General features: G+C 58.1%; 9 protein-coding genes across 9 annotated transcripts; 4 read left to right on the forward strand and 5 right to left on the reverse strand.

Annotated features, from left to right (window-relative positions):
• Nucleotides 1-29: 29 nt before the first annotated feature.
• E0L32_006650 (uncharacterized protein) lies at nucleotides 30-1619 on the reverse strand (the record flags this gene model as incomplete). The annotated part of the gene is made up of 2 exons (XM_031141306.1): nucleotides 30-966; nucleotides 1024-1619. 2 exons carry the CDS (start codon nucleotides 1617-1619, stop codon nucleotides 30-32), a joined length of 1533 nt encoding a protein of 510 aa, XP_030994716.1.
• A 1151-nt stretch (nucleotides 1620-2770) lies between these two features.
• Nucleotides 2771-3847, reverse strand: E0L32_006651 (uncharacterized protein; the record flags this gene model as incomplete). Its single annotated transcript, XM_031141307.1, has 1 exon — nucleotides 2771-3847. The coding sequence occupies one exon, from the start codon at nucleotides 3845-3847 to the stop codon at nucleotides 2771-2773; it is 1077 nt and encodes a 358-aa protein (XP_030994717.1).
• Nucleotides 3848-4550: 703 nt separating this feature from the next.
• E0L32_006652 (uncharacterized protein) lies at nucleotides 4551-5833 on the reverse strand (the record flags this gene model as incomplete). Its single annotated transcript, XM_031141308.1, has 2 exons — nucleotides 4551-5690; nucleotides 5756-5833. 2 exons carry the CDS (start codon nucleotides 5831-5833, stop codon nucleotides 4551-4553), a joined length of 1218 nt encoding a protein of 405 aa, XP_030994718.1.
• Nucleotides 5834-6877: 1044 nt separating this feature from the next.
• E0L32_006653 (uncharacterized protein) lies at nucleotides 6878-7924 on the forward strand (the record flags this gene model as incomplete). The annotated part of the gene is made up of 1 exon (XM_031141309.1): nucleotides 6878-7924. One exon carries the CDS (start codon nucleotides 6878-6880, stop codon nucleotides 7922-7924), a length of 1047 nt encoding a protein of 348 aa, XP_030994719.1.
• A 620-nt stretch (nucleotides 7925-8544) lies between these two features.
• E0L32_006654 (uncharacterized protein) lies at nucleotides 8545-10630 on the forward strand (the record flags this gene model as incomplete). The annotated part of the gene is made up of 2 exons (XM_031141310.1): nucleotides 8545-8804; nucleotides 8869-10630. The coding sequence occupies 2 exons, from the start codon at nucleotides 8545-8547 to the stop codon at nucleotides 10628-10630; spliced, it is 2022 nt and encodes a 673-aa protein (XP_030994720.1).
• A 116-nt stretch (nucleotides 10631-10746) lies between these two features.
• Nucleotides 10747-11994, reverse strand: E0L32_006655 (uncharacterized protein; the record flags this gene model as incomplete). The annotated part of the gene is made up of 1 exon (XM_031141311.1): nucleotides 10747-11994. The coding sequence occupies one exon, from the start codon at nucleotides 11992-11994 to the stop codon at nucleotides 10747-10749; it is 1248 nt and encodes a 415-aa protein (XP_030994721.1).
• Nucleotides 11995-13159: 1165 nt separating this feature from the next.
• E0L32_006656 (uncharacterized protein) lies at nucleotides 13160-14647 on the forward strand (the record flags this gene model as incomplete). Its single annotated transcript, XM_031141313.1, has 1 exon — nucleotides 13160-14647. One exon carries the CDS (start codon nucleotides 13160-13162, stop codon nucleotides 14645-14647), a length of 1488 nt encoding a protein of 495 aa, XP_030994722.1.
• Nucleotides 14648-14830: 183 nt separating this feature from the next.
• Nucleotides 14831-16170, reverse strand: E0L32_006657 (uncharacterized protein; the record flags this gene model as incomplete). The annotated part of the gene is made up of 5 exons (XM_031141314.1): nucleotides 14831-14904; nucleotides 15012-15459; nucleotides 15503-15597; nucleotides 15653-15773; nucleotides 15844-16170. The coding sequence occupies 5 exons, from the start codon at nucleotides 16168-16170 to the stop codon at nucleotides 14831-14833; spliced, it is 1065 nt and encodes a 354-aa protein (XP_030994723.1).
• A 1546-nt stretch (nucleotides 16171-17716) lies between these two features.
• On the forward strand, nucleotides 17717-22323 carry E0L32_006658 (uncharacterized protein; the record flags this gene model as incomplete). Its single annotated transcript, XM_031141315.1, has 6 exons — nucleotides 17717-18126; nucleotides 18611-18752; nucleotides 18808-18884; nucleotides 18939-20236; nucleotides 20289-21250; nucleotides 21301-22323. 6 exons carry the CDS (start codon nucleotides 17717-17719, stop codon nucleotides 22321-22323), a joined length of 3912 nt encoding a protein of 1303 aa, XP_030994724.1.
• Nucleotides 22324-22395: the final 72 nt, after the last annotated feature.

The following is a 22395-nucleotide window of genomic DNA, read 5'->3' on the forward strand; positions in this document are numbered from 1 at the left end:
CCCGCAGTCACACGACGACGTGCGATCTCTCACCTCGCCGGCCCAGCCCTGAGCCACTTGGTGCTCAAATCCCCGCCATCGTCGTACCATGTCCCGTTGCCCCAAAAGTACCGGTCCACGAGGCTGAAGTTGCCATGGATCAACCGGCCCTCGGGCCCGATGCCAAACACGGCTATCCACCCGCCGGGCAGCCACTGCACCCCCGCCGGCGCGCTGTTGAAGTAACCCCCGAGGTCCTCCCAGTCGTTGGCCCACACGCCGTCCCGCTGCGCCTTGTGCATCAGCCGGTCGCCTTTCCCCACCGCCAGCACGTCGATGCGGTTCGCCGACTGGATGACGAAGGGCGTCGACTCGAACGCCCCGGACCCGAGGCTCTGGGTCTTGCTGTACGCGCCCGACTTGTTCTTGGCAAAGGACCACTCGCTGTAGTACATCTGCCCGTCGGACCCGATCCCCACGGCGCCCGAGGTCTTGTCGTCGACCCGCACGATGGCCGGGTCCCCGCGGTACCCGACGGAGCCCCCCGGCGGCCGGCTGTTGCCCTCCCAGCCCGCCCAGGCGCCGTCGCGGTAGTGCATCCAGCCCAGGTCGTGCAGGCTGTCGGCGTGGCTGCCGTAGCTGACGACGTCGACGCGCTCGTCCGCGGGGCACAGCGCCGCGACGCCGGCGGCCAGGAACCCGCCGAACTTGTCCCAGGGGTCGCTGGCCGACTTGGAGCTCCAGCTGGTGCCGTCGAAGCGGCGGTGCGTCATGTCGCCGTCCGCGGCGGTCGCGAACAGCTCGATGTTGCCGGCGCCCCAGGAGCACGCGGCGGGCGCGTTGATCGAGTTGCCCTGCAGGTTCGTCCAGTCGGCCTGCCAGCTGCCCCTAACGTACGCCTTTTGCCCGACGGCGCCGTCCTGGAAGACGGCAAAGACGTGCACCTCTGTGCCGTTGACGACGACGGCGGCGGGCTGGCTGCCGAAGCTGCCGCCGAGGGACTGCTAGTCGCCGTCCTAGGCGTGGCGGCCGGCGCGGCGGTACCAGATGGCGCGGTCGCCGCCGAGGCCGAAGACGAAGAAGGCCGGCGCGGACGGGTCGGGGTTGACGAGCTGCGCTGTCGCCAGGGTGGAGGGGCAGACGGTGCCCTGGCAGACCGATGCGCGGTTGTCGGCGGGGAAGGTCGTAGGTGTGCCGAAGGCGGTGGCTGGGGTTGTCGAGGAGGGAGTTGGGGATGGTGTCGTGCTATTGTTTGATGCGGCTGTTAGTTGCGTTGGGCGTCGCACAACGCGCTTTGGAACGGCTACGTACGTAGGAGTTGATGCACCCTTTTTCCTCGTCAGAAGCCCGACCGTGAGGCCGACGACGAGCGCAATCACTACGATCGCGACGGCGGCGATGATCCAGACAAGCCGCCGCTTCCACCACGGCCGCTTTGGCTCCTTCTGCTTTTGCGTTTCCCAGTCCGTCGTGTCCCAGCCCTTGTTCCTAGCCATGATCTGCGACTCGTTCTCCCGCTCCAAAGGCACGCGCTCCGGCGCATGGCCCCCATCTTGCGCCGCCTGCCTCTCTCCCGGCACGACCTCTGGCAGGCTCGAGTACTCTGCTCCCGGAGGACTGACTGGCGATACGGGCTCCATAGCACAGCGTCCGGGTGGTGCCGTCTCTTGATCTTGGAATCAATTGACCTCGCCGATCGGCTGGAGGAGGACGAGGGGGGAGACGAGGAGGTACATATTCGAGCACCGCACGAGGGGGCCCGTCGCGCCTTTCGCGAGTAAAATCCATCGCATGTGCCGAACATGATTTATCACCGCTGATCTTTGTCGCGAATGAGCGACGCCTGCAGCGTGACCCCGGTACCCCTGGCGCGGTTGGGTGGCTTGGAGGCTGCTTGACAGCGGTTGTTGCGGTTTTGGACCCCAATGCCAAGCACCCCATTATCTCTGCAGCACCCTCAGCTCCCGGGATTCGTGCAGCGGGCACAGCCTTGCAGCAGATGTTGCATTGCTAGCTGTCAAGAAAGTGGCGGTGGTCAGCAATCCGGACCGACTGTTGACTGCAGTGCAGGGGGATCGGAGTAGCTCGCCCCGTTCCATCGAGAGAAGCGGTCCATACTGACACCAAAAGACCGTTGGGATCGTAAAGCTTGTCGGCGCTTGGGAGCGGTTGAGCAAGGCAGACTGCGCTTAGCGATGTGAGGTCCAGACAAGAGTCTGGTAAGCGACAGGGACTCTCTGCTGAATTGCGTATACGAGCTAAGTTGCATGACTGTCGGGGCAATTGGGTCTCCGACTTCACCTCTGTGATCAATCGGAGCATTGATCAGCAACATCCTGGCCGTTCTCAGTGCTCTCTATTCAAGTTGTTGTCCCGGCGGCCGGGTACACTTTCCGTAGCTCGTAATGACAGGCATCTTCTCCGGCCGTGAATACAACTTTCCTGACCATCGCAAGTTTCCTTCAGGAAACATCCCACTTTCAGCCAATAACATGAGCGAGGCACGTAAAACTCACTTTAGTTCGAATCATACGTAAAGTTTAGTGGAGAGTAACATTTTTCCTGGGACACAGCATTCTTTGTATCCATCTTTCAGTCGTCACTGGAGATGGAAACAGAGCTACAACTTTGTCATGTCTACCATACACTGTTACATATCCTTTAAGTCTCTTTCAGTAGAAAGGAACAAAGACTGGTCTGAAACAATGGCGATTCATTATTGATGGACGGTAAAATTCAATGTACTTGTAGAATGTACTTGCAGATGCCACTCTTTGACTAGGAACAAAGCCTAAGCGCCTCTCTCCTGGATCTCAAAGAGCTGCGGCAGCAACTCAGACAGCACCTCCCTCAGCCCTTGCCACTTGATCCCCAAGACCCTCTCCGTCTCGCCGGCATCCACACCAAAGTGCGAATCCGCCTCCCGCGCCCCCGGCGTGCCCCGCGGGATGTCGCCCGCGTGTTTCTTCCCCGCCACCTCGCGCGCGACGTCGGCGATCTCCTGGTTGCAGTACACCCCCGCCGCGAGCATGAACCGGCCCCCGCCGGCCCCGGGGACCTGCAGCGCCCGCACGTGCGCGAGCGCCACGTCCCGGACGCCCACCCACACGGGGCCCCTGGTCGGCGGGACAGCGCCGTCGGCGCCGGCCGACACGACGCCGTACACGATCTGGTTCGACGTGTTGAGCTGCTCCGGCGTCCGGGGGGCGGCGCCGGGGAGGAAGGCGCCGAACACCATGGCCGGGTTGAGGCTGACGAGGTCAAAGGTCGTCGCGGCCGAGGCGTTGTCCTCCATCCACTTCCACGCGGCCTTCTCGGCCACGGCCTTGCTCGCGCGGTACGCCACGGCCGCGGCGGGCGCGCGGACGCCGTCCTCGTAGGTCAGCGGGGACCAGTCCTCGGCGGTGTAGACCTTGCCCGGCTGCGGGCCCTTGGCGGCGTCGTAGATGCCGGCGAAAGAGTTGGTGTGCACGACGCGCCTCACGGTGCCCCACGACCTGGCGGCGTCGAGCACGGCGGTCGAGCCCCGGACGGCCGGGATCATGAGGTCGTTCTCCAGGTCGGTGGTGTTGTAGTGGAAGGGCGCGGCGAGGTGCAGGATGGCATCTGGGCCGCTGCTGGGCTGCTGCAGTGCCGAGAGGTAGGAGTCGACGGAGGTGATGTCCTCCACAACAACTACTGAGAGGTTGAGGTTCCTGCCGTGGAGGTCGAGGACCTGGCCGACCTTGGCCTGTGAGCGCACCGTGCCGATGACATGGTAGCCCTCGGACAGGAGGAGCGCGACGCAGTGCTGGGCGATGAAGCCATTCGCGCCTGTGACGAGCACACACGACGGCGGGAGGACTGGCTTAGGCAGTGCTGAAGGCATTGTTGCTACCACACTTGTCGGTGTACAAACTCGGCCTGGAGAGGATGCAAGTTGATCAAGTTCCCAGAAAAGGAGGCCATGCTGAGGCTGATGCTGCCGCGGTTATCATTAACCAGATAAAGACACGACGCCCTCCTCCGCAGGGGACGCATCCGACACTTCCTGTCGCATCTGTTCCCGTGTCGCGTTCTGGAATATGATCTGATCTCCGCATCTGCGTTATCTCGGTCAATATTACGGCGGGCGGCGCGCCGTCGGAAAGCCATGCGACGGATGCGGGGTGGAATGTCAGTGGGGCCGAGATAGCGAAGATCTATTGTCCGGGGATATTCGACTGTTCACGCCAAGCAAACCACCGCTGTGATACATGCATGAGAATTCGTTTCCCACGCGACGGAGGTGCTCGGAAACGATCTGCTTGCTTCCCATATCCGACTGCTATGTGCAAGGAGAGCGGCTAAGAGTTGCGCGAAACTTGGCGGTCTCTCGGCCCCGGAGCACTTCTTGGCTCCGAGACTGCGTATTCATCTGCTGAGCCATCTTTTCGAGCTTCCAATTCAGTGTAGACAATGCATTCATGGCACTGTTAGGGAGTGCCGAGGCATATGGTATATTCACAGCGACTCATTCAATATCTCGGAACCGATGGATCTCTCCCATAGCAGTCAAGGCAAAATATGTTATGTATGCATTCTTAAAAAGCCTAAACTCCAGCTATTGCCCTTCTTTTCAGAACGGCCGAGTTCTCATTCAGCCCAGCAAAATCATGTGCGTCCAGACAAGCTTGCCTGCTCAGAAGGACAGCCGTGCTTGTCCGCTCCCTGACCTCCGCCTCGTACTCGTCAATAGCTTCCCTCGGATCCTTGCCCTGTATGTAGACAGCCTCCAGCACCTTGTGGAGGCGGTACGCGTCCAGGATCCCGTGGTTCGCAGCCTCCCCTCGGTACATGGTCATGGCATGGGCGGCATCGCCGGCGAGCGTGACCTTGCCGTTGTGATTGTCCCAGGGCAGACAGGGCCAGTCCTGCAGGACCACTTCGATCACCTCTGTGCCGTCGGGGATGAGGTACACCGTATCGCGTAAGATAGGGTGGAAGTCGGCTGCCCGTGTCTTCATGTTTGCCAGTCGTTCGGCGTCATTTGCCTTGACCTCGTCGTCTGGTGACTTGACGGGCCACGATATGAGAATCTGTACGCGGTATCGCTCGCGATCTGTCCCTGCTGTGCCGTTGACCTGGGGCGTCTCGAGCATGCTAAACCAGAAGAAGGCACCAGTGACTGGGTGGCAGCCCTGGAACAGCAAAGGGTCGATGTCCTTGAGAGGCTTGACCTGCTCTGGCGTGAGGTCCACAGCGGCACCGGTGAAGCGTATTGGAAGCGGGATGTTCTTGTAGGAGTCTGGAGCCAGGAACTTCCGGGTCCGTGAATTGCTCCCTTCGATGCCAACGATGATGGATCCCTCAGCCCGCGTGCCGTCCTCAAAGATGGCTACGACGCCGTCGTCCCCCTTGTCTTTAATTGACGCAAGGCGTTTGCTCCAGTGCACCTTGTCGCTGACGCGGTTGAGGAGTACATTTCGCATCTTCTCTCTGTTCACCCGTCGGCGATCCCCGGGCGGGATGAGGAACTTGGGCTCGAGGGTCTCGAGGTTGATGAAGATGAACTTGCCCAGTCCCTGCCGGTCGGCTTCGGGGTCGACCTGGACGGACTCGACATCCCTGAAGGCTTCCTCTGAGAGCATCTCCTTCAAGAACGGGAGAGCCCAGTGGAGTGTTATTGCCCAGCCTTGCCCGCGAGAGCTGATATGGTCATCGCGTTCGTAGATCTGGAAGGGGATGCCGAGCTTGGAGGCCGTTAGCACCTCGACGACGGATTACATGATTACGGACTTGGGTCTTGCAGCCATACCTTTTGAAGACCATGAGCAAGCGTGAGGCCCACGACGCCGGCACCGATGATGAGGACTGGTTTGCGATCTCTAGACATGATGGTCGTCGCGCCCGACGCACAGACGATGAACTCTTGTGCGAAAGTGGTTCTGTCAACACCCAAGGGAGTGGGACTCGAGGGAAAGTCGTGCCAGGGCTGTACAGACTGGTGTTGTACTCAAGTGAATCCTGAAGAATGCTTTGTTTCTTGGTGAGTACTGACAGCTTACTTTGACCACGGAGGAGGAGGCCGGTCTAAACCCCGCATCATCTGCTGGGCAGAGCTAGACTTATCAGCGGGACCCGAACGTCATCCTTCAAGCTTGGACGATTCCGGTATCTCCACGATCCCACCAGCAATCATATGCGCCTGGATTATGATATGTAAGCTATCTGGCAAACACACTACCTAGCTCTGATACACACGATCGTCGAACAGACTGGGGAGCGCGGCGCGCGCTCTAGTGCGCGGTCAAGCCGCAAGATCGTCAGGTCTGGGTCTGGGGCTGTATCCGCCCTGCTCTCCTGTGGGGATACCTAGTCTAGATAGCATGCAGCTGCGGAGGCCTGGCAGACGGGAATGCCATCAGAGTGACTAAAGGAGTGCTTCAAGCCACCGTCAGTGGCGCGTTAGTGAAGCGCACCGCCCGTCGGATCCCCTTAGGATTCAAGCCTCATGCAGCCGTCGCATCGCCAGAACACCGCCCCACAACCCGCCCCCCCCCGCAGATAGCAAAGGGACAAGGAACCGAGATGAATGCGCCGAATGCGCTGGGTGCGCGCTGGGAAACACCAAGAGACACGAAAGACGGCTTGGCATCACGAGGCGGAGGGCCAACTCACCGCGCCGGGCAAGGGTATATGTCTGGCGAAGTTCATATCGCTTCCTCTTCCGCCTCGGTCACTCCTCTCTTGCTTCGTACGTTACGCATTTCCATCCCCCGCATTCTGCTCCTGAACTCTAAACACCCACCAGAAGCCAAAAACCAGACTCGACGGTCCCCGGCCTTTCTGTCTGCAGTATATTCCCCTCTCGAGCTTCAGCTCTGATCATCTTGAAGCCGCAGTCAGCCTCTAGACTCTCAAGAGACAGTACGAAAGGATGACCCAAGATCAAAAGCACGAGGCTCTCCAGCCCATCCACCCTTCCATGAAGGGCAAGCTGGACCCCGCCTTCGAGAAGCTGTACAACGACAACGTTGCCAACACTCCCCTCAAGCCAATCGACCTCTCCATCTTGAGATCAAAATACTCGGTGCTCTACTCATACGGCACCGGACCGGCACCAGAGGTCGCACGCCAGTATGATACACAAATCACAACGCATGAGGGCGTCACCCTAGATATCCGAGTCTACGAGCCAGATACCACCGCCGGCCCCTGGCCCGTACACATCGACTTCCACGGCGGCGGTTGGGGCCTAGGCGACCTCGACACGGAGAGCCACATCTGCAAACACATCTGCAAGGAAGCAGGCGTCGCCGTCATTGACGTGGCGTATCGGCTCGTGCCCGAGAACGCGTACCCGTGCGGCGTGACGGACAGCTTCGCCGCGCTCAAGTATGTATACGAGAAGGGCGCGAGGGAGTTCAAGATCGACCCGCGGCGCATCTCCATAGGCGGCGTGTCCGCCGGCGGCTTCATCAGCCTGGCCCTGGGCCACCTGGCGCGGGACGCCGGGATCCCGCTCCGGCTGATCGCGGTCGGCACCCCGGTCGTGGACGACCTGAGCCAGTACGCCTCCGCGGCGGACTCGCCCTTCCCGTCCATGCGGGAGAACGAGCACGCGCCGACGCTCAACTGGGCGCGGCTGGCCTGGTTCGACAAGCTGAAGTGGAGCTCCCTGGGCTCGACGCCCGAGGAGGTCGCCAAGAGGCGGGCGCGGGTGCCGCCGCTCTTCTTCAACCTCTTCCGGGCCGACAGCTTCTCTGACCTGCCCAAGACGCTCATCTACACGGCCGGCGCGGACCCGCTGCGAGACGAGGGCGAGGCCTACGGCATGAAGCTGATAGCCCATGGCAACGAGGTGACGATGAAGCGGTTCCCTGGCGTGCCTCACCCCTTTATGCACATGGATAAGGATCTCTGGCAGGCGAAGGATTTCATCTTGCAGACGGCTGCTGCTATTCGAGCGGCATTGCATGGATAGTAGGTTGTCATTTGAGCTTGATCGGTTGGTCCAAAGGACTGGAGCGACGATGCTGGGTGGTTGTCGTCATGATTCCTGGCGTTACTGGGCTTCTAGTGTTATGTTATATGAATAGAGCAATCAACTGTGCTGTGTCAGGAGGTCTTCATGGATATCTTCAGTTAGAGCAAAAGCAGAACAATCGGCGCAATCCCGAATGATGGGCATGGCCAGGTCCCCAGTTAACTCGAAGAGAGCATCTGACTGTGCGTGCAACTCCTCAAAGATGAAATGAACCAATGGTGACGGAATAAATCATATATTGCTAGCTCTCCCCCCTCGTAGAGACATGGAAACTGGGGAATAGTTTTGCACTATCCCTCATACTCACTAGCCTCTCGTCGATAAGACCCGCGTTCATCCTCGACTGGTCGGGGTTAGCAGAAACTTGGTGTGCGGACTAAGTCCCATCATCTCGGCACCAAAAGGACGGAGAAGGTCGCCCCCACGCACGCAACCTCGCCCTCACCTCAAACCTTCCTGACACGCCTCTGTCGTCACTCAAGGATCACTGCTCCAACCCTGATATCTGGTCGAGGCTTCGTTGTCTCCTGTGTCTCGACCGATGCAACCAGGCGAACATGGCCTCCTACGAACGCCGCTCTGCCGTCTGCATACGATGCTCCGAGATCAAGCAGGGCTGCCGGGGCGGCATACCCTGCGAGCGGTGCACTCGTCTGAGTCTTCCCTGCCGGCCTCGGAACAGTTCGGACTCTCCACCGTGCCGGGATAACTCTCTAACCATCGGTAATGAGCCGGCACAGCAACCCAAGGCGCGCATCCGGCGCGTGCAGACGGGCTGTCTGACTTGTAAGAAACGGAAGAAGAAATGCGACGAGAGGTTTGTTTGCTCTGTCCGCCTCTCTGATCTAACTCGGGTCAGTTGGCTGATCGATTGCTGTTAGGAAACCGCAGTGTGGAGACTGTCGGAGGCTGTGTATGGAATGCACTTGGCCTACCGAAAAGGCCCTCGCAAAGAAGTCCAACGACTGGGTTCATGAAGCATGGCCTGGAGTGAGATCAGTCACCAGTGTCACTCCTCCCAGCTTGCCCATCAGCAGATCCAGAAGCATCAGCCGTTCAGATGGCAGCTCTTCTACATCCAATCTCGATTTCAACATCGCAGATGCGCTCTGCCAGATGTCATCGACCGCCGACACCACCGTCGCTTCTGAGGCCGGCCAGCCGCAGGACCTCGGCGACATGTCTGTCACGGCCGCCCCGCTGCAAGACCTGGCGTGGAGCCTCGCCTCCGACTCCACGTGGCTCGACATCCTTCCCCAGACCCCGTCGATCGTATCCGCCCCCTCGCCACCCGAGAGCATGTCGCTCCCGCACCCGTCCCTCTGCCTCTACACGCCCAGCATCGTCCCGGACCTCACCTCCCCTTACGACAAGGCCCTGCTGAACCACTACTCCACCATCGTCGCCCCCGTGCTCTCGAGGAGCCCCAACCCGGACGCCAACCCGTACCTCGGCCACCTCCTGCCCATGGCCCTGTCGAACCAGCTCGTGCTGCACTGCGTGCTCGCCCTCAGCGCGACGCACTGGCAGCGCCTGCAGCCGCGCATGCGCGACCGCGCGCTCTTCCACCAGGGCCGCGCGACGCAGTCCCTGGCCCGGCTGCTCTCGCACGTCGACGCCAACCTCGACATCGCGCTCGTGTCGTGCCTGCTGCTCTGCATGGCCGAGCTGTTCGACGGCACGTCCTCGGGCTGGGAGCTGCACCTGCAGGGCGCCAAGCGCATGTTCACGACACTGCGCCGGCGGCAAAAGGCCGACCAGCTGCAGCGCGGCAGCAGTAATAGTGGCAAGCAGCTTGCCGGCGGGCACTACAAGTTCCTCGTCGTGCTGACGCGCTTCCTCGACAGCGCCGCCACGACGAGCACGTGCAAGCCGCCGCTGATCGACGAGCGGTGCGCGCCGGCCGACTCCACGAGCCCCGTGATGGACTTCTCCTCTTCGACCTCCGGCGGCCCCAGCTCTAGCTCCGGCCCCAGCTCTGGATCTGGCGGCCGCGGTGAAAGTAGTGGAGCAGGCGAGGATGCGGCCGTGTACGGCATCCCCAAGGAGCTGTTCCACCTCGTCGACCGCGTCAACGAGCTGGCCAGCAAGCGCGGCACCCGCGTCGACGAGGCCTCCGAGGCCGCCTTCCGGCGCGAGGCGGCCCGCGTGCGCAGCCAGCTCGACAACTGGGCCTACGACTACGGCGGCATCTCGGGCGCCGTGGCCTCGCTGTCCGGCGGAAGCGGCAACGGCAGGAGCAACGACGACTGCCTGCACGCCACGACGGCGTACGAGTGGGCGCTGCGCCTGCGCCTGCACCAGATCACCGAGGGCTACTCGATCCGGGACCGCGCGGTGGCCGAGTGCGTCGAGCACATCCTCGCGTCGGCGCAGCGCGTGCGCTACGGCTCCCCGCTCGAGAGCTGCCTGCTCTTCCCGCTCGTCATGGCGGGGGGCGCCTGCGACGGGCTCGAGCAGCGCATGGTCATCCAGGACCGGCTCATGGTCATGGAGCGCACCTGCGGCTTCGGCTACATCCACCAGAGCCGGGAGCTCGTCGAGACGGTGTGGAGCCGGCGCGACGGCGCGGCGACGGGCGAGGCGCGGGTCAACTGGGCGCGGATCCGGTACGAGGAGATGGGAGGGTTGGCGCTGTTTTGATGCATGGGATGTTCAGTTTGTTGTGAGGATAGTTTGTTGTGCAATGCAAGTAAATTCATACCACAGGCTGCTAACCATCATACTATCATACTATGTAGCTCTTTCTGCCGATCGCTTTAAGCTGCTGCCTCTCTTGATACTCTTACCAACTCGGCAATGTGAGCATGCATGTCATACCCGCAGACCTCCTCAATCGTCAGCATGCCCGGCTTGGTATCCTTGCTCGACCAGCCAATCCGTTCATTGAGATTCTCCCTCGCCCTCTTGCTCGCCGCCTGCAGCTTTGTCGCACGGGGCTTTCGCTCGGCCTCGTACAACCTGAGCCGCTCCTCGACAGACAAGTCCGCATACTTCTCAGAGAAGAGGATACCCAGCGCGCCGGCATCCTCGATAGCCATGCACGCCCCTTGACTCTGGTCAGGCATCATGGGGTGCGCGGCGTCCCCGAGCAGCGTGCACCTGCCCTTGCTCCAGTAGGGATAGGGATCGTGGTTATACAGACGCCACATCTTGATATCCTCCGCGTTCAGGAAGAGCGTGATCAGCCTCGGGTCCAGGCCGGGGAAGGTCGCCGCCAGGTTCTCGCCCGTGGTGGAGATGTTCCAGCCGTCCTCCTTGAGGTCGTTCTTCTCGGCCGGGTAGAAGCAGTAGCACGACACGACGTTCTTGTCGCTGCAGGCCGACAGCACGATCTTGGTCTTGTCGTGGTCGCCGCCCCAGAACTCGATGGCGTCGTTGTCGAGGAACTCCTCGAGCCCGAGCTCGCGCAGCTTGTCGGCGTAGATGATGCAGCGGTAGCAGCACGACGTGCTGGGCGCCACCTCCGGCACCACGCCGAGCTGCTCGCGCATGACGCTGCGGATGCCGTCGGCACAGACGACCGCGTCGTGCACCGCCTCGGCGCCGTTCTCAAACGTGATCTTCCCGGACTCCGGGTCCAGCTTGCACGCCCTGTGCCACGTCTTGAGCTCGGCCGGGCGGCCCTCGCCGCTCTGCGACAGCGCGACGCCCTTCAGGTGGTTATGCAGGTCTATGCGGTGGAAGTTGTTGTAGTCGGTGCCGAAGCGCTCGCGGTAGTCGCCGAGCGGGTAGGTGCCCTGCACGGCGCCGGACACGTACTCGTGGCGGATGAGGTTGCGCAGGACGACGGGCCGGGCGGCGGGGATGTCGACGGCCCACTCCTCGAGGAAGCGGGAGCCGTTGGAGGCGACGGACAGGGAGGCGCCGACCTCGCCGCCAAAGTCGTAGCGCTCGTAGAGGGTGACGCGGTGGCCGGCGCGGCGGAGGGCGATGGCGGCGGAGAGGCCGCCTAGACCGGAGCCGATGATGCCGATCGAGAGGGAGGACTCGGTGCGGCCAGGCATTGCGGCTGGGTTCAAGTTATGTGGTAGGAGAAGAGTGTGCAATGAAGAAAGGGGTACGCCCTCGGGCAACTAAAGTTGGCGAGAGTCAAGTTGATGACTACTGCTGTAACTGAGGGGGATTACTTGGAGGATAGGTTGTTCTATGTAAGTAGAGTGAGTGTGAGCAGCTTTCACAGAAGTGAGATAGAAAGAAATGATAGGTATGGCTAGCTATGTTATGATGTTATCTCCAGAGTTAATAAATCTTCAACATGGGTGAGCCAAAGTCATCTTTCCCCCAGCGATCTCCTACATGACCTGATCCGAATCCGACGCTTGGCTACAGCCAGAAATCGTAAACTGACCATAGTCTACCCCCTGATTCGCCTTTCAACCCGTGATTCTATCCGACGACTACACATATGCCATCCGCCAACCGCGCTCGCGAAGGGCCACCAGCGTCATCACGAACCCAAGACGCGGCCGAGGCCTGCCTACAGATAGGCTAATTCCCAGAGCGACGGGCGACGCTAATGTGATACCGCTGGCTCCACCACGATCCGACGGCTGCAGCACAGCATGAAGGAGAAGGGCAGTGATCCGAGAAGACGCTAATTGCCGCGCCGATATCCTCGTTGCTGGGAAGTCTTACCCCGCAGATTACCTATGGGAATGTTAACTTTCCTTAGCTCCTGTTGGCGTGTGACCGTGCGACTGCGACGGTATATCACGGCCTTATCAGAGGGCGTCGTGTTTCCCCCAAGGCCCAAGGCTGCCCTGCCCGACCATGCTGCACACCGAACAACCCCTGTCTTGCCGTACTCGGACTGTCAGGTTGGGTCGCACATGTACCTGATATGAATGTTGATATTCGTTCTCCCTGAAACTACTTAACATTGGCCTTCTCGTTCCTTGCTGTCAACTCGTTTCCACCGGGCTTCACGATCAGAGAGAGTTTGCTGCTTGCCACATCAAACCTTTCTCGCCACCTCCCTCAGTTTCATCAACTTGACCCTAATATCCCATCTGTTAGGCTTTCCATCATCGTGTTACAGGTATACCTCACAGTGGTAAGTGTATACTGCCCGTCCAGTGTATACTCGGCACATCTAACATTGGTTACAGAGAGCCAACAACTCCCAAGCCGTCCACCCCACGCCAAGACCCAGCACAAGCCTTACAAGCCATGGGCCTCCACAGTACGATGGAGAAGACGCCGTCCCACAAGCCCTCGCCCTCGGTCACCAAGGGCACCATCGCCCAGGACGACATGGCCCACAGCGCCGCCGCCCTCAAGACCATCACGCGCAAGGTCGACTACCACCTCGTGCCGCTGATGCTGCTCTGCTACTTCCTCCAGTTCCTCGACAAGGTGCTCATCAACTACGCCAACATCATGGGCATGTCGACCAACCTGCACTTCACGGGCAACGACTTCTCGTGGATGGCCACGGCCTTCTTCATCGGCTACGCCGTCGCCGAGTTCCCGCAGGGGTTCCTGATCCAGCGCTTCCCCGTGAGCCGGGTGCTCGGCATCAACGTCGTGCTCTGGGGCGTCGTCATCTGCTGCTCGGCCGCCGCCCAGAACTTCCCTGGAATGGCCGCCGCCCGGACGCTGCTCGGCATGTTCGAGGCCGTCATCTCGCCGGCCCTCATCATGATCACGTCGCAGTGGTACACCCGCAGGCAGGCCACCCCGCGCACGGGCATCTGGTACTGCGGCCTCGGCCTGGGCCAGACGGTCGGCGGGCTGATCTCCTGGGCCGCCCAGCACGGCACGCGCACGGGCGGCTTCGAGAGCTGGCGCATCATGTTTGTGTCTGTGGGCGCCTTCAACGTGCTCGTCGGCCTGTCGGTCACCTTCCTGATGCCCTCGAGCATCGGCGCGGCCAAGTTCCTGACCGAGGAGGAGAAGGGCGCGCTCAAGGAGGCGCTGCTCGCCGACCAGGGCGGCAACGGCCGCAAGGTCTTCCACGCGGCGGGCATCTGGGACGCGCTGGGCGACCTGCAGGTCTGGCTGCTCTTCCTCAACACGGTGCTCATCGTCATCCCCTCGGGCATCATCACGACCTTCTCGGCCACGCTGATCCGCGGCTTCGGCTACGACGCCAAGCAGTCGGCCCTGCTCAACATGCCCGCCGGCGTCGTCTCCGTCTTCTCCACCCTGCTGAGCACCTTCGCCATCCTGTACCGCTTCCCGCGCTGGCTCGGCATCTGCTGCCTCATGGTGCCCACGCTCATCGGCGCGGGCCTCATGTCCTTCTACTCCCGGAGCCAGGCCGGCTCGCTGGCGGGCATCTACCTCATCAACTTTGACGTGGCGCCGCTGGCGCTGGTCTACGCGTGGGTCGGCGCCAACGTGCAGGGGTACACCAAGAAGGTGACGACCAACGTCATCGTCGCCATCGGCTTCTCCATCGCCAACATCATCGGCCCCCAGACGTTCCAGGTCAAGGACGCGCCGGACTACATCCCGGCCAAGATCACCGTGTTTTGCGTATGCGGCGGCTCGGTGGTTGTCAGTATCCTGACAAGAATCTTGTACGGCTGGCGGAACAGGAAAGGCCATGTCACGGCTGGTGCGGATGCTGGTGGCTTTGGAGGCGCGGAGACGGAGGACGGGGTCGACAAGTTGACTGATAGGAACAACCCCAACTTCTTCTATGTCTATTAGTTTATCTGCAGCTCACCGCGGCTTACTATAGCAAGTACGACTTAGTGTAATGAGACTATTATTCATCACTTTTCCAGTCTATGAACATGAAATGTGTGTCCATCTTCTAATTACTTTTTGTTCCCGGTCTAGGCGTGCATCACCGAGATGAAGACCATAAATCCTGGCAAGCGTTCTTTTCGCTTACAGAACAACCTGGTGCTTAGCACCCTGCTCCTTCTCGTCGCCAAAGATGTTGACGTCCCACTTGGGGTTATCTGTGGGGGAAACAGTTCCTGTCAGCATGCATGCTACAACACAAGTCTATCAGTTCCCCCCCCCCGCCCCCCCAACAAGGGACGGGCGCGGGTGTGTCACCACTTACAGCCGGTGGGGATGTTGAACCGCTGCGGTTTCTCGCCGAGCTTGTTCATGGCCTGCACGGCCTCGTCGTCGAGCTCGACCTCCTGGAAGTTCTCGCGGATGCGCGACGCCGTGACCGACTTGGGGATGACGCTGTGGCCGCCGAGCTGCGACCAGGCCAGCACGACCTGGGCGCCCGTGACCGTCTTGCCCGCGGCCTTGGACAGGCGCTCGGCGACGGCCTGCGTCTCGGGCACGCTGACCAGCAGCGGCAGGCCGAGGCTGTTGTTGCCGAAGGCCGAGTAGGCGGTGATGTGGATGCCCTTCTGCGCGGCGTACTCGACGAGCTTGGGCTGGGGGTTGCGCGGGTGGCGCTCGACCTGGTTGACGGCGGGGACGACGCCCGTCTCCTTGATCAGGTGCTCGAGCTGTGTTGCCCGGGAAGGCAGGTAGGTTAGCGAGGGAACGGTCTTGGATCATCCTGGTTGTTTCGGGAGGTATTCAGCGACTCACGTGCTCAATGGTGCAGTTGGAGACACCGACGGAGCGGACCTTGCTCTTGGGCAGCTTGGTGACGGCTAGAGAAGGGGAAATGAGCAGGTTAGCGACTGTTGTCGGATGGGAAGCTACTCAGACTATTCCTTCGAGCCAAAATCTACCTACCCTTCCACGTCTCAGTCAGAGGAACATCGTCGACAATATCGACCTCGTCCTTGTTGCTGGCTGCGCGGGGGAACAGCTCATCGCCCTTGGCAAAGGCGACAGGCCAGTGGATCAGGTACAGCTATTATGTGATCGTTGCATTAGCACGGCTTGAATCTCAGCATTCCCTTCCGCTGCATCTAAACACATACGTCGAGGTAGTCGAGCTCGAGCTCGGCCAGGGTGTCGTCGAGGGCGGGCTCGACCTCCTCCGGGCGGTGCTTGTTGTTCCACAGCTTGGACGTGATGAAGATGTCCTCGCGCTTGAGGCCGGGGATGTCGGCGAGGGCGCGCTTGATGCCCTGGGCGACCTCGCGCTGGTTCTGGTAGATCTTGGCCAGGTCGAGGTGGCGGTAGCCGGCCTTGAGGGCCTCGTAGACGCCGTCGCCGACCTCGCCGGGCTTGGCCTGCCAGGTGCCGTAGCCCAGGGTCGGGATCTTGTGGCCGGAGTTGAGGGTGACGGTCTTGCCGAAGGACATGTTTGCGGTTGTTTCCGGGGTTGTTTTTGGAGGAGTATGTCACGAGATGACTGGGGACGAGAAAGAAGAATGGAATAGTTCTGGAAGCAGGAGAGGAGGCAGGATACAAAGTGGGAGGGTGAAATACCTCAGGACGGACACATCGTCATAGCAAAATGCCATGCCGCCATGCCGCGCCAACTCGCCCCGAGCGAACCCCGCCATTGCGGGCCCCGACCCAGGGGCCCAAGAACCCAAGAGGTGCGCACGGCACGAAAAGAACCTGGTGGAATCGCCATTCTGTGCCCCTCGTTTTAGTGACGAGACGGCGCGGCGTCTAGCTGCCGCCCTGGGTCCGCCGAGTCTCGAACAGTTGGCTGCTTGGCTGCGCGAGGTCGACATGTGGGAACCGTGGCGGAGCCGAATCACTTGGATCTGTCGGATTAATCAGACTCTGTCCCCGTTTATTCATGTTTAGGGCATTTCTCGCCGGATGAATCATCCAACATGTCTCTTCATCCAGGGGCAACAGAGGCACAGACTGTATAGTGTATGTGAAAGCGGAGTTGCCACTTTGGGCCAAGCATACCAGTCGGGTATGTCTCTCCCGGCCGATTTCGGTACATATTCGTAGCTTGCTGTCTTCGCCGACTGGTTAGTGATGATGGCTATTGTAATGATGCAGATATATCGATATATAAGACTGGCTGTCGTGCAAATAAGCATAAGAGGGTCGAGATCTTCGTCAGACTACATGCAGTGGGGGATTCGGCCAACTTCACCCACTTCTGTCAGCAATTGTAATGCTCTCTGGTGCAATTGGACGAGTTTCAATCGGCACAAGCTCTGGACTTTGGAGACACTGGGCTACTGTGTAGATGGCAGAATGGCAAAAGAGTTATAGTCAGACGCAACTATTGAGGTGACCACAGCTCCGAATCGCTTTTTGCCCATCCTTATTTCAACCAGACCGCTTCGTATTGCTTAGCAGCCGTCCGGATATCGCAATTATGCTGCTGGATCGAGGACCTGGTTTAATGAGACCCAGCCAAGAACGTACACCATAGTCCTGCGAGGTGTAACTCACTCAAATCGGCAGCGTGCTGTCGTTGACTCACTGCCATTCGAGGCTATTTCAGAGTAAAAGAGAGTCAGGTCGTAACGAGCCTCGGCATCATTCAGGTTCAGATTGAGGATCTGGCCTTCGAATTTTATGCTTGAGCTCCGTCGGAGTCTCGCCAATTTGAAGTGTGAATGCAAATTGTGCCTTGGCGGAGCCTTATGGCCGCTCCAAAAGTACCTGGGCGGCAAAAGTGCGCCTACGCCCCATCACAGAGCTGCCATGCTCAGCTATACACTGCCAATCATTATGTGACAGCCCCCTCCCTCTCCCAGTTCTGCACTCAGCCACTGCGTGCGGCATATTCTGGCCCAACGAGCAGACTCCTTGTCAATTTCTTTCCACCTCCAGTCCCAACTTCTCTTCCTCAAGCCTCTCACGTTTCCCAGAGCAGGCTAATGAGACTGATTCCATGCTCCAGTTCTTCTCATCGCTCCTTGTTTTCTAATGGACATCTTTTCTGAACAAGATGCAGCTGTCGCCGTTGCGGATGCTGTCGCTGGTGCTGTTGCTTCAAGCTCCGCTGCCGTGAAGGTCTTGAGCGAGCTCCACAACTGTCCACACGAAGTCCTCGCATTGGCAAACGAGCTGCGTGACCTTCAGTCTGCTCTACTAGAGGTTCCACCACTCACTGCGTTGTTCGCGAGCTGCGATGAATACTCGGCGGAGTTGCGTGATCTATTGCTGCCTGCCGGCTCAAGGATGATCCAGACTATGCAATCCCTGGATAAAATGGTTGAGCGACTGAAGCGCTATACGTTCAAACGAAGCGGCGTCTCGATGGGTCGCTGGAAGAAAGAGCAGGCTAACATCGACCTACTACGGGATCGCGTGAGGGAAACACAACTGACTATAATGTTGGTATTGAAGGGGGATCGGATTCTTAGGTGACAAGTCCTAGTATTACGAAGTACGATGTTCATCTACTAACTACCTTGCTAAATCCGTTAGGCTACTTGCCGCTAGAACCCCGGTTGATAAGACCGACGAGATCGACATCAGGGTTCTTTTTAGGGTACTTAACCAGGTTATTAAAGACCAGATCTACAGAAGCTTGGATTCGCTCAAATTTCGAAACTTGGAAGTCTGCCGGAACGGTACCTGCCTGTGTGCTTGCCATCAGAGTGATTGGGTAACCTCATACAAATCCCCCTGGTGGCTTGGACTGTTTGGATTTCTCTTGGCTCGCGTTCGTTACCCGCAGCAATGCACTGATTCCAATTGTCGGTCAATTCCCTTCGGACGAACCACACATTATACGTACTATTGCCCTCCATGGCTCTCCTCTCGGATGTTCCATTTGGTATCAAAAGGATCCAGCGCACACCTACGTGTTCCTAGAGTATTGCCATTCGATCATGCTATCTGGCACGCAATTCAATATGGTGATGCACAATGGATCGAACATAATTTTCATGATGGCACTCTGTGGTTTTCCGACGTGGGCGTGGTTGGTCAGCATTATTATATCTCCCTCCTCACAGTAAGTGGATTTTATATGATGCTGCTTCAGGACAAAGCAACTGATTCCTATCCAGTACGCCGTGGATTGCTTGCAACCCCGTGTAGGCTATTTTCTGCTAGAATACCATTACCAAGATTGGGTGGAGAGAATGTAAGTTTTGTCTCATTGCTCGTACCGTCATCGTTTTTTTAACTTATCATTCAGACCGACGGGCCAGCTTGCGAAGAGGAAACTCAAGGCTTCGTCACTCACGCTCACAAATCCGCAAGTAAGGGAATTCCTGACCTATGTCATGGAAACTTATGAGGACAATCTACGATTTGGAGGATACACGCCTGTCCATACCGCTGTTCAGGATGGAAATCACGTTAATCTGGTCCAAGAACTCATTCACAATCCCACATACCTCTCATACCTCGACGAGAATGGATACAGTCCGATGCATCTCGCCGTCTTGCAGAAAGATTCTACGTCCGTCAGCCTTATGTGTGATCGTGGGGCCGATCCTCAACTCCGAGACATTCTTGGAAACACACCTTTACATCTGGCAGTAGAGTCTGATAATTTCAATTCCGATGTCGTATATACGCTCTTGTGGTACGGTGCAAACGTCAACTGCCAGGACTGGAAAGGACGTACCGTAATGCACCATGCTGCAATGAATGGGAGCCACGAGATCATCGAACGTCTCTTCGACTGTGGTGTGGACTTGGACATCCGTGATGATTTATTCGGTCTAACAGCCCTGAATCTGCTTGTTGGTATCTCACCCGCAAGGTCGGAACACTGCACTACTCTGCAGACTTTACACCGCATCGGCGCCGACTTGGAAATCTCAGACGATGGTGACGCGACGCCAATCTTGAATGCAATCCGCAATCCAGACGGGACGGCACATTTCATCTACCTTGAGGAGGCTGGCGCTCGATGTGATAAAATCGATAGTCAAGGGATGTCGATATTGCACCGCACGGCCATCTGGGGAGACATTGAATTAATGAACTATCTTCGAGGACTATGCCGAAGGTCTGATGATCTGTACCAAACACCAGCATTTGATCCTGATCGAATCGATCGAAACGGGAATGGTCCAGCTGATCTGCTATATTATCGATCAATCGAGTCAAAAAAGTACTGGACTGCCCGCCGCCGCACTACGGAAGAGGAGCATGAGACGTTTCTATGTCTCCTATCCGAACTACGTGATCGTCGTTCTCGGTGTACTCCCACACTGGAAAACATAACGGAATTCTCCTGGTGCGATGACGAGCTTCACGACGAAGAAACATACTGCAATGCCTTAGATGTGCTTGAAAGCACCGCATCCACCTCGACCGACACGATCATGGGTGCACGTTTACCCGATCCTCCAAGCCACGATCCTCACGATCCTCACGACCCACTCCGTGGGCCGAACAAACTCCTGACCCGGGACGAAGATGGCGAAACGAATCCACCCTATTTGCTTCCGGAGCAAATATCAGTAATGGACCAGGAACCATGTAAGATTTATTTATCCGACAGCAGGTCTGACTAATTGTATTGACCGTACAGGTCTCGTAAACCTGGTATCGTTTTCGAGTCGCTGTGGACCTTGTAATGATCCAGATTCGGAAGCAGATTCGGAAGCCGGGTCCGACACCACTATTGCTGCAACATCTGCAACTTCATCCACGACATTGATCAGCCCCCCTTCTAGTCTGCAAGTAGCGCTTGCAAATGCAATTGCTCTACTGAACAAGGATCTAGGAGTTCACAACATCCTGCAGACTGCCGCACATCATGACTCGCTAAGTATCCCCAAGTTCGATCGTCACATGAGATGTGTTGTTTGGCGACTGGGTCAAGGTCTCGCGCACGACCCTCAACAAGATCCGGACGCGGCCTGGTTCATTCAGAGGTATTCAAACGTAATCTCGACGGCTCTAATCCTAGGTGCCCTTCAAGAAGCTGGCTCGATAATGTCACTCAGGAAAGCGTGGAGCATCGACGACGAAGAAGGTAATGGGCCCAGCAGTCTTGACCCGCTTCTAGACTTTGAGGACATATGCGACGGCCCAGATTCCGTAGTATCCGCAAAGGAATTAGATGATGGGGGCGACAACAGCACTACACCGCGACATCCTGGAAACAAGATAGCCGACTTTGCTAACGAAGAGCTCAAGGACTCTATTCTTGGCAGCATGGCTTTCCACACATTTCGAACTCGAATACAAAACTTTGTCCACCCTCCATTCTTGGAGACCGCTACGCGGCTTGTGGCATCGACATTGGCAAAATATAGCGGACCAAGCGGCGATTTACAGAAGCTCCAAACAAGTCTAACCTGTCTGATCGTGGAGCTGAATCATTCCACACCAGCTAACCTAGATCTAGACTTCAAAACAGATGTCTCTAAGGCAGATAGTTTAAAAGTCACCGTGGAGGCAATAACGAGGAAACTTTGGAACTGGTGGCCACTATCTCAACCACAACGCCGGCTTGATGCTGGACAAGTTCGGCTGGTGTGGACTTGTGTAAGTATTGATGGCTCTCTTCAGATATTACCGGTTTCTGATAACAACAGTCTTGTGGATCAATCCGTAGTGAGAATGTACCTGAAGATTTTGGCCGCAAACTCGCCGAATTGATCAGTATTCGGCCTTCCTATGCAAGCCCGACCTCGGAGACTCCTCCTAGAACATATACGGCGCATGGTCAAGGAGAAGAGGCCATCTCTGTAACCTCTACATTTGGAGGATCGAGTTCTTCTGATCACCTTAGCGAAGGATCTCACAAGCGCTCCGTGCCCTCTAGCGAGCATATGGACAACGACCGTTCATCCCCTGACGAGGATCAAATCAGACCAAAATACATCTTCCTCATGGCTCATATCGACAAGCTTCGCCTCCACCAGATTAACGCGACCAAAGGTGATACGGGCAACTTTGCAAATGACCTCCGCGAGGCTCACCGCAGGCTCCGGGGCTTCTTTCGGCACCACTTCAGTATCAACGTCTTCTCCTACTGCGACTTTGCCAAGTTTGAGAAGTTCTGTGCCTCGAACTTCTCACACCGCGGTGCCGGCCTGCCGCCAGAAACGAGCCCACACGTGAGTGAGTACTATTACCATCCGCGGCCGGCAGCCTGCCTTCCGCCCATCAGCCCGGAAGAATTTCGACACATCTACTACCACTACGCAAGACCCATTTCAGCTGTGGCTGTCAGTTCCCAGAGGCTCCCTTTTGCCGTCGTGGCGCAGGGTCCCACATGGGTGCCGCGGGTCTTCCGAGACATCCCCAGGCTTTTTGTCGCGTTGAAGGAGGGTAACATGCCGTCTGATACCATCCCAAAGATTCCACAAAGACTTCGGTACTTTGACGAGTCTGGGGCGGCCCGAGAAGAGCTCTGGGGCCTGTTGGTACGTGAAGAGAGATCTGCACTTATGGTGGGTGCTTATGTACTGGTAGCTCTTTCGCCCTGGTTTGTGTTTTTCTTTGTGTACCTCTTCGGTGTGGGTGGACGTACAATTGATCTTCAGAACGCGGCGACACCATTGACATTATCAATGACGTCTTTGGCTCTACTGATAGCATGGCTTGTTAAATAAAGAGAGGGATACCGATGTACATTGTTTCTCAACAAGATACTCGCTGAACCAGGTCAGGACTCTCATACATGT

This window comes from Thyridium curvatum (genome assembly GCF_004353045.1).
Source record: "Thyridium curvatum strain D216 chromosome Unknown NODE_38_length_371496_cov_78.080427, whole genome shotgun sequence".
Lineage (NCBI taxonomy): Eukaryota > Fungi > Ascomycota > Sordariomycetes > Thyridiales > Thyridiaceae > Thyridium > Thyridium curvatum.